The sequence below is a fragment of the Populus alba genome, chromosome 1 (genome assembly GCF_005239225.2).
Source record: "Populus alba chromosome 1, ASM523922v2, whole genome shotgun sequence".
Lineage (NCBI taxonomy): Eukaryota > Viridiplantae > Streptophyta > Magnoliopsida > Malpighiales > Salicaceae > Populus > Populus alba.
In genome coordinates, this window is record NC_133284.1 from 43,535,528 (window position 1) to 43,546,737 (window position 11,210).

The 11,210-nt window shown below is 33.0% G+C and overlaps 1 protein-coding gene across 1 annotated transcript; it reads left to right on the forward strand.

Annotated features, from left to right (window-relative positions):
• The first annotated feature begins 260 nt into the window (after positions 1-260).
• On the forward strand, positions 261-10,919 carry LOC118063591 (probable LRR receptor-like serine/threonine-protein kinase At1g53440). The gene is made up of 24 exons (XM_035077666.2): positions 261-723; positions 4,659-4,830; positions 5,086-5,157; positions 5,366-5,437; positions 5,533-5,604; positions 5,676-5,747; positions 5,898-5,969; positions 6,054-6,125; positions 6,214-6,285; positions 6,395-6,466; positions 6,577-6,648; positions 6,978-7,043; positions 7,136-7,201; positions 7,375-7,455; positions 7,538-7,570; positions 7,651-7,703; positions 7,807-8,171; positions 8,372-8,570; positions 8,651-8,785; positions 8,864-8,982; positions 9,295-9,505; positions 9,593-9,830; positions 9,931-10,081; positions 10,280-10,919. The coding sequence occupies exons 1-24, from the start codon at positions 588-590 to the stop codon at positions 10,697-10,699; spliced, it is 3,093 nt and encodes a 1,030-aa protein (XP_034933557.1). The 5' UTR covers positions 261-587; the 3' UTR covers positions 10,700-10,919.
• The last annotated feature ends 291 nt before the right edge of the window (positions 10,920-11,210 follow it).

The window sequence follows — 11,210 nt, forward strand, 5'->3', positions numbered from 1 at the left end:
TTTTTTAAAATTTACTTTTTCAGAATTTATTTTAAAAAAAAAAATATTTTCTAGCAAACAAACAAAATAACTGTTTATATCATGTTTTCTAATACATTGGTTAAAGTGATCAATAAATTTAGTTAGCTTCTTCAAGTGTGTAAGATTTCTTAATTTGATTCATATTCTTTATGTTTTATACTCTAATAAAAAAAGAAAAGAAAATAAAAATCACTGCTGATCCTACCCGTTGAAGTTAAAATAATGTTTACCTAATCTCCTAAATTCTTTCTTTTGAGTCATCTTTGATTTTTCTCCGGCAGCAGTAGTGGACTTTCCCAAATCCCAAGCCATTTTCCTCATGCAGCCCTCTCTCTCTCTCTCTATCGCTCTATAAAACCAACGAACAGCAATTTGCAAAGGAAGACCTTTCCCCAGGCAAAATAAAGCAAATTGGTGGTGATCATCTTTAACATCTCCTTCCTGGTGTTTTTCTTTCCCTCCAGCAACCCACCTCTCATTACTGAGAAGAACACGCCGTTTCTGCTTGTGGTTTTTTGCTCTTTGATCATATAGCAATTACCAAGAGAACGAGTTGTGCTCTGCGCATGGCGTCGCCGCCATCACTACTGTCGAAGACTTTCTCTGTTTTGGTTTCTGGATTTGTGGTGTTGAATTGCTTTGCTGTGGACAAGTTTGGATCCCATGCTCAAGTAATCACTCCACTCTTGCCAGTAGATGAAGGTACGTACGTGCTCCTAGCAATTCAATAATCTCACTCCCTCTTTACCATGATTGAAGGTTCCCTTTTCCCTGGAAAATAATTTATTTACAGAGATTGACGCTTCTTAGTTTTATTTACTCTTAAATAAAATCAGAATCATTTCAATTTGTGATGCTTAGTGAGAGAAATTAGTATATCTAATTTTTAAATATTCTCTTGCCGGCAAGGCTTAATAAAATATTTTTTAAATATTTTAAAAGGCATTATTTTACCAGGACCTTCTAACTTCGTATAGTTTGACTTGTTATCATCATCCTCTAGCAGTTTCTGTCTATTACTATAAAATCAAATATTAAGTAAGCTTAGCGTTCATCGGAGAGAGAGAGAGAATGAAGAGTAGTTGCCTTGTAGTTGAAACTATACATCAACAATTATTTGAAGGTTGAATAATATCCATATTGTAAAGTTGATGATGCTTTATTTCAAAATGTTTTCTTTGAGGAGAGATAATAATAATAATAATAATTGGTATGTTGATGTCATCAAAGCAATTATTGCTTGATATTGCATCTTTACAATAATGGCAGGTGACAGATAATTTTGGTGGAAGGTTCCTACCTTTCTGGTATATTAATTGTACTCGAAAGATTAATAGAAATAAAATTTTGCTACTTGGATTATATACTCAACTGGAAAAAAAAAATAATTTTATTTTAATTAAAAAAATAATAATTAATTATAATAGATGAACATAATATTAAAATTTAAAAAATCATAATGATAATCTAGATTTTTTAAATAAAAAAAATGAGACAAATAATATATCTCAATTGATCAAAGCTAATTAAACATTCTAGAATAAAATGGAAAAAAAACCTAAAATAATTAGTTCTTGTCAAACAGAGTTAGCATAATAAATTTGTAGGGCTGAGTCAACTTGGAAAATCCTGTCAAACTCACAACTCAAATAATGAGATTGAAATAACTTGATAGAAAAAAATAATAAAAAATATTATAAGGCTTATTTTTTTATAAAAAAAATAACTTGTGTTAACTTTTCAAACTTATGACCCGGGTAATTAGACTCAAAATACCATATCTGAAAAAATGATAAAACTTAATTGTCAATCAATTAATATTGGAAAAAGAATATCAATTACACAAGGATCGAAAACAAAAATTTTAAATTAAAACAATGGGGATCAAAATTGAATACAAAACAAATTTTATTTTTGATTGAAGGGTGTAATTAAAAAGAAAAATAAATTGAACAAAATAACCAAAAAAATCAAAAGATTGAGGAATATCATAATTAAAATATAAAATAAAAATAAATTTTTGATTGAAGGGTTGAATTGAAAAGAAAAATCAATTTAACAAAAGGCCCAAGAAAAAGCAAAAGATGAGGACAAAATTGGATAATATAATATTTGGTAAATTAGAATTGTAGGATTAAATTGAAGACAAATAAAACTTCTAAAAAAGGATCAAGAAAAAAAATTTAAAATAAAAAGAATAAGGACTAAAATTGAAACATTAACAACAAAGAGTGTTGATCTATGATTTTCTGAGAAGGAGAGAGAAAAAAAGAGAGAAAAGACTCGCTAATGAAAAACATAACCACCATAATCGATAACGTCACACTACTAGGAAGAGGATACAACAACACTTCTAACAACATGATAAAAGAGTATTTTCGGACATTGTAAGGGTTCACACACGATGTCTAAAGCGTGTTGGTACCATCCACACACCTTCAAGTGTGTTGCACGCGTCTTAACCTTTTTTTCTTATTGTTTTTATGTATAAGAAGATTCAATCGAAACTAAGCTGGCTTGATAATAACAAAAAAAAAAAAAAAAACCTTTGTAAAAAGATAAAAAAAAAACCCCTTGAGATTACTTTTAATATTTTGACTTTTAATGATATTTTGGTTGTGTTATTGATATACATATTTGGCCAAATACAAAATTATCCCTCATCTTATATGATAATAATGAAAAAACCATTTAAAAATTACCCAATTACTTCTTGACGCCATTATTAAAATTTTGATCTTTTCACCATACTTTTGAAATGCAAAAAGAATATTCTTTGCCCTGATCAATTTGTTAATGACTAATACATTATATAAAAAGACTTTAATGCCCTCAATAACTAGTTTTATATTTTTGGTACATTAGGCAAAAACTTTATTACATTGTTCTAGAGAATAGTGCCAATAAATTTGCATCTATAGTATTTTTTAATCCATATTTAGCTTTTGTTAAGGAGGTTACTTACCATGTTGCGTGGACCAAAATGTTTTTGAACGTATGCCATATGAATTTTTTTTTTAACACTGCACTAAACTTGATATATAATGTCAAACTTGAAAAAATATTCTTGATTTAAATTGTATGGGAGTTGTCATAATATAACCATATCGATTTAACCAGTTAAAAAAAAAAATCAAAGAAAAAAAAGAATAAATAACTCAGGTTAACCTATCAAACTCATGAATTGGATCATGGATTCTGCTGAGTTTAATTAGATTTTTTTTTTATCTTATTATGTGATAAAAAATATAAAATCATAGTTAAAATTAATCAATTATTGAATGATAAAATTAAAAAAAAAACTAAATAAAAACACAATATTAAAAGATGAAAATAAAAAAAAATTTTAAAAGCTAGAAAAACCCAAAGAGAAAAAAAAAGAACCAAATATGTTTTTTTTTTTTTTTTAAACGGCGAACAACACACAACCTGTCTCAATTAAAAAACAATAGCACAAGGCAACATATTACATGTTACTGCCCAAAATCCAGCCACTAGTGTTGTGGCTGGTAATTCAAGGGGTGGAATTTTGAGGGTAAAAACTATTTTTCAACCCATTTTACCTAAAACAAATATAATAAAAACCATTTTAAACCATCAAATAACCTTGAAATCAATTTTAAATGAAAACGAAACCAGATCTTTTTTTTTAGACATGCTTGTAGATAAAATCCATAATAATTCAAATTTTCTCATTAAATAGAACCCTCTGACACCAAAAATAATAAAAATAATAATCCAAAAGTATCCAAAGTGATCATTTTCTATCTTCTCTTTCTTTTCATTTGAATTTTTCCCTTATCTTTCTAACTCAAGGACTGATAAAAAAAAAAAAAAACAGAATCATAATGAAAAGTGTCTCTAATGTGGGATTAGCTATATTTTTTTTCCATGTTTTACATTTTAGTTCCATATTTTGTAATTTTATATTTTTTACATAATTCCAAGCCTAATTTATTCTAATTGGACTATAAAATATTTTGATTGAAAATAAAAATAAAAATAAAAGCAAAAAATTAGTTTCTTTTCTGTTCATATAAAACCAACCCCATCTCTTTTAATTATTTTGTTAACAAACCATAATTATAATTATAAGACTGGTCTACGAATCATTATATTTTACGAATTAACATGATAACTCACATACTTAGGTTCTGGTTATGGATTGTTTTTACTAAATTGATATAATTTTTAGTTTTTTTTTTTTCTGAAAAAATCTCAAAAAACATAGTTTCAAAAATTAAAAAAATCTTGATTAATCTATCCGACAACAATCTAACCTTGAATTAAATCAAATCAATATTAGAGTCTAAAAGTCTTATAATTATATAATAAGCAAGAGAGCCCCCATGTTATATTTTAATAATTGTTTTGGTGTTGTGTACTGTTTTATTTTAATAATAATAATAAAAACTAATTCATTCCTAATTTTTATGAGTATTTTTGTGATTTTTGCTGTGCAGTTAGTAATTGAATCATATGAATGCCTAAATCCTTCCATAAACTGGAGGAATTTGTTAGAATTTATATCATCATCATTTTCTAGCTGTGTTTTAGCACATTATTTTATGGATAAATAATATTAATATTATTATTGCTTTTATGGATGATTGAAGTTCCTGAATTGTATGTAACAGTGCAAATTCTTCAAAACATATCCAACAAGTTGAACATCAGCAACTGGGCCCCCATCAATCAAACTTCTTGCAATAGTACACAGTGGAAACATACCATCGACAGCAAAACTCAAAGCATTGTTACATGCAACTGTACATTTGAGAATGACTCCGTCTGTCATGTCACTAACATGTATGTATGTTTTCTTTATAGGAAATATTCAAGAATCGTAATTCTTCCCCTTGCAAAAGCCATGATATTTATATATTATTTTCATAATAAATTTTATGTTTGTGAAAGAGTAGAATACAGCTCTTAGAATATCCGTTAACGTTTTCTATGTTTTGTTCGTCAAAACAAAAAATTAATGGAGAGCAGAGTCTTTGTATGGTTTCATTTTCTTTTCGTTTTATTTACTAACTAGTTCTTATATTTTGTTTTTGACAGAAGCGTGAAAGGTTTTAATTTGAACGGAGTTCTCCCAGACGAACTAGGAGACCTTCCTCATCTGCTTGAAATGTAAGTATATTAATATCATTATTGAACATAGATCAATTGCAATCCTTTGTGCTTCACAGAGGATTTTAATTTATTTATCAGTACAAATGAAAGTTTTTATGATGATTCAAATGGGAAAAGGTCCTTGTCTGAGTGGCTAAGAGAAACAGTGACTTGTAAACAAAAGGAATTATAGAATGACTAAGATGAAGCATTTTTCTTTGGACAGTGATCTGACTCGCAACTACATTAATGGAACAATCCCTCCAAGACTTGCTCAGCTCCCTAACCTTAAGATTTTGTAAGTCTTTTCGTGCATCCTGTATATGTGAAGGCGTTTTCATATCCCGATATGGAAATTCATGAACTGTTTCCCAATTCTCTTCCATGTCTTAGGTCTCTCATCGTTAACCGTCTCACCGGCCCAATTCCCCCGGAAATAGGCAACATTACCACACTGGAGGAGCTGTAAGTCACAACGCGAACTTCTTAAATGAAACGCTAAGCTAGAACGTTAAATCTTGAATTGGATCTTGCAGGGTCCTGGATGATAATCTGCTAGGAGGGCCTCTTCCTCCAGACCTTGGAAAATTGACAAGCTTAAGAAGACTGTAAGACAGTGCCTTCATAGTTATACTTTATACCATGTCTTGTAGATGTGTCTGTCTCGTAATATTCAATCTCAGTTTTGTTATATATGGTACTGATACTTTTTACTGATTTTGGAGGAAGTTGTAACTTGGTTTTTCTTATTCCTGCAGTGTCCTTTCCTCAAACAATTTTACAGGAACGATACCAGAGACACTTGGCAATTTAAAGAATTTAACTGAATTGTAAGCGATGGAGTCGGCTGCAATCATTTTCACATTCAATATTTTCAGCTACAATACTCATGATTTATATATATGTTGCTGCAGTATGATAGATGGGAGCGAACTGTCAGGGAAGATACCTGAATTTATCGGGAACTGGAGGAATATTGTCAAATTGTGAGTAATAAGTGTTTGTCCATTTATCTGCTCATGCTATCCTCTAGGACAAGCTAATTTAAATCTCATTTTCGTTTCCGTTTCTCAGGGATTTGCAAGGAACATCCATGGAGGGTCCTATTCCATCTAACATTTCTTTGTTAACAAGTTTAAAATCTCTGTGAGCACAAACAAGTTCATTCCTGTAGCTTTTCAATCATCTTGCGATTTTTTGCCCTTTTGCTGTTAAGAAAGTTCTTACGCATGAGCAACCGATTTTTCTCTTCCAGGAGAATATCCGATTTGAATGGATCAAGTTCACCTTTCCCTAATCTACAGGCCATGAAAAGCTTAGAAAATCTGTGAGTTGAATAACCCTGATCACGATTCCTATGTATTGAAAAGCCATTCTAATTACTTGTGGATTGCCTTAACTATAATAAACTGATCATTGTTTACATTCTTGAGACAGCATTCTGAGAAATTGCTTAATTACTGCTTCAATCCCAGACTACATTGCAAATATGACGTCTTTGAATTTTTTGTAAGTTTTTCTAACAGTTATCCTTATGGAAATGCTTGATTTCAAGGATCTTATTTCCTTCCTATAGATGTTATTTTGAATTCAAAAGATGCAAATGATTGACACAAGCTTATTCCATCATTTGGCTTTTCATTGAAGATAGATGAAGTAAGGTGAATCAGAAAGGGTTGCCATAGGTTGTGCATATTTATGAAACAGGGTTGGCTAATTTGAACTACTTTTGCATATGATCGCACAGTTAGGACTAGGGACTCTCTCCATTTCCTTAAAACCTGAACCACAATCTAGCAATGTTGAGATTTCATTAATTTGTATATATTTCGTTACAGAGATTTGAGCTTCAACAATTTGACAGGCCGAATCTCTAACTTCACGAATTTGGAAAGCGTAACGGTGTAAGTTTATTTTTCTGAAACACACAGGCCCTTAATTTATTTTTCTCGTATTGGCAGCTTGTTTATTGAATTCTTGTTTAACATATGTGTAGGTTTTTGAACAACAACTTACTAACTGGAGAAGTGCCTAAGTGGGCATTGAACAACAGGCAGAAAGTGTGAGTCGATAATGATGCTATCAATCCTTGTATTCCTGTTTGGTTACCATGTTATTCATACTCTGATAGAATTTTCAGAAGTTTCTTGTGTCCCACCAAACAAGAAATACGTCAATCTTCATTTTTCAGCAATCAGGAACTGTATTACCCATGCCATGGAAAATCTATTTCAGGGATTTGTCCTACAACAATTTTACGTGGTCAGCTTTAGAAGGGTCAGCTTTAGGTAGTTGCCAACAACCGAAGCAAGACAAGTAAGCATTATTTTGCTCATTATTTGTTTTCTCTTCCCGATTAGTCTCGTGTTGCTCATTATTCTACTTCAAAATTCAACAGGAACTTTGTTTCTAGTCATTTATCAAATAACAAGTAAGTTCCTGTTTTATTGAGATGCTTTGTGAAAACTCTGGAACTATGAATTGCTGACAGCTTGAATTCTTGTCTTTTAGCACTGATGACTGGTGCTTCACAAAAGGCCTTCCTTGCACACAAAATCTTGAATGTAAGTATGAAAGAAACCATACAGTACTGATGTTCTATGAAAGAGTCATTACATAAAATCACCATGTTTACTGCCCTGTTGAAGGATATTGATTGTTCTGCAGATCGTTCCTTGTTCATAAACTGTGGAGGGGGCAGTGCGCCTTTTAATGGTGATACATATGAACGAGACTCAAATGATGGTGGGCGAGTTTCATTTTCCTTTCTACCAGGAAAATGGGGTTATAGCAGTACTGGGACTTATATGGAGAACACTTCAGTTCAAACTTCCATAGCAAAAAATGATTTTAATCTGGGTGTGACAGGAGTTTATGAAACTGCTCGCCTTGCTCCTCAATCACTCAAGTACTATGCCCTGTGTTTGCCAAAGGGAAAGTATAAAGTGCAGCTCCACTTTGCGGAAATTATGTATTCTAATGATCAGACATTTAGTAGCCTTGGGAGGCGCATATTTGATATATCGATTCAAGTAAGCAAAATGATTTTCAAAAACCATGCATGCTCGTCTAAGATTTTGTTTATTTCGTGTGATTTTAATGTCTAGATTTCCTCGTGAGGCCTACCATGTGTTTTGTTTGCTCCTTAATAAGTTTTTATTATGCCAATCAAAAGATTTTTTTACTTCTGTTTGAAACTTTTTAGGGTTATAATTTGAACTTTTTGCCGCAGGGGATCACACTTTGGAAGAATTTCAATATCATGGAGAGAGCTGGAGGAGTTGGCATCGGCATCATTGAGGTATTTGATAATATAATTGTTAACGATGGCACACTAGAGATACACTTGTACTGGGCAGGCAAAGGCACTACTTTCGTTCCTTACAGAGGTGTCCACGGACCACTCATATCCGCCATCACAGTGACACCAAGTAAGTCATGGCATATTCAGAGTTTTGATTGATTTCAACCCACGAACATCTCATCTAACTATTTCTTTGTCTACTTTTAGAGTTCAAGAACGGATCCGGATTATCAGTTGGAGCAGTAATCGGTATTGTAGCTGCTTCATGTGTACTTGCTGCGCTGTTTTTGCTGCTACTCCGATCGAAAGGTTACCTGGGAGGAAAGGAACTCGTAGACAAAGGTGGGACTGAAGGCATAAGTATCTCACTTGTTTGATACGTCTTGTCTGGCTGATTCTGAGACTCTCTTTTTGTAACAGAACTTCGCGGTCTGGATCTCCAAACGGGTTATTTCACGTTAAGACAGATCAAACATGCTACCAATAATTTCGACACTGCGAATAAGATAGGAGAGGGAGGTTTTGGGCCAGTTTACAAGGTATTCATGCATTTTCAATAAGATAGGCTATACTTTTGGACCTAGACTTACTACATTAATCCCTAAAAATATTTGTTAGGTTATCTATATAGTTTATTTAAGATATATCCTCATCTAATTATAGATACTCATCCGAATGCTCAAACCTTTCCCTCTACAAACCCGACTGCATCGCATCGCTTAGGTTGTGCACTTGGTTGTCTCGGGTCATGAATAAAATCTACCATGCTTGCAAAATAATTCTGAATAAAAGGGAAAGGATGCTATCATCTTCAAATATTCTGAAATTTCAGTATGCGCCTTTGATTTCAGGGTGTATTGTCAGATGGTGCTGTAATTGCTGTTAAGCAGCTATCTTCCAAATCGAGACAAGGAAACCGTGAATTTGTGAATGAGATAGGCATGATATCTGCCTTGCAACATCCCCATCTCGTGAAGCTTTACGGCTGTTGTATTGAGGGAAACCAGTTGCTGTTAGTATATGAATACTTGGAAAACAATAGTCTTGCGCGCGCTCTTTTTGGTACTTGCTTACGTGACCATCTACTTGATATACAGTGAGAATATGATGGAGCTGTTTGCCCTATTCCAATGTATCCTTGTTTTCCAGGTCGCGAGGAACACCAGCTTCAACTGGACTGGCAAACAAGAAGGAAGATATTGTTGGGTATTGCGAAGGGGTTATCATATCTTCATGAAGAATCAAGGCTGAAGATTGTGCACAGAGACATAAAGGCAACCAATGTGCTGCTTGATGAGGATCTAAATGCCAAGATATCTGACTTTGGTCTGGCCAAGCTTGATGAAGAAGAGAACACTCATATAAGCACGCGGATTGCTGGGACAATGTGAGTCCTCTCTCAATTTAGTTTCTGACAATGTTAGTAAAATCTGCTATCTCACGACCAAATGCTCACCATTCAATGCTATCTAATTTCTCTGATTCAGAGGTTATATGGCCCCAGAATATGCAATGAGGGGTTACTTGACAGATAAAGCAGATGTTTACAGCTTTGGAGTTGTTGCCTTAGAAATTGTCAGTGGGAAGAGCAACACGAATTACAGACCGAAGGAGGAGTTTGTTTATCTTCTTGATTGGGTAATACATATATATATATCTTTTACTCTCAGAATGTCGATGTCGTCCTACATATCATACATTTTCTCTGACCAGCAATGAGCATAACTGATGGAAGATGCATGGCCTTGATTTTGTTGTTGTTTATCTCCTTTTTAGCTATCTGTCTTTTGCATGAATTCTAGCTACTAAATTCCCCCCCATGACATTTCATGAAAGGCTTATGTCCTGCATGAGAGAAACAACCTTCTTGAGCTTGTGGATGCAAGGCTTGGTTCAAGCTACTCAAAAGAAGAGGCAACGAAGATGCTGAACTTGGCTCTCCTGTGCACAAACATATCTCCCTCTCTGAGGCCAGCAATGTCTTCCGTGGTGAGAATGCTTGAGGGCAAGATTCCAGTTCAAGCTCCAATAATCAACCGTGGTAGCATGGACCAGGAAGCAAGGTTCAAAGCCTTCGAGCTTTTGTCACAAGATAGCCAAACACAGGTCTCCACCCTCTCTCAGAGCAGTCAGATGCAGAGCAGCAGCATATCAAGGGATGGACCATGGGTCGATTCCTCATATTCCCTCCAAAGTAATGATGACGCTAAGGATCTTTATCCCATCAACGTAGATTCAACGATGGAAATCAGATGAAAAAACCCTATTTTTTTAAGGGGTAATTATACTATGGCTGCTAAGAGAAGAAGTCGTTTTGTTGGGCTAGCTCGCACAAGTATAAAAAAAACATATTTCATTTAAATACGTAAAAGAATATAATAATTTAGTTACATTTATCAAAACTAAATTAATAAATATTACATTATATGATTGAAAATAAATCCTTAAGTGCAAATGTTATTCAATTTCTTAATTATGCGATAAATTAATCTTTGTCTATTTAATTTTCTCTGTATAGTTTTTTTTTTCTTTGCTGTATTAGACAGTAATTAACTTCGATTAGTATTGGAAAAAGGAGCTTAAAAAATTATTGTTTTATTGCAGCACGCCAGCAAGCCAGAATTGACCTTGCATAAGAAATTCCCATAATTACCTACAATACTCGATAACTTGGGAAAACTTATGGAGCTTAACTATTTATATCAAAAGCAAAGTTTTTTTTTTTTTAATTAACTCTTCCTTCTCTCTCTCTCTCTCTCTCTCTCTT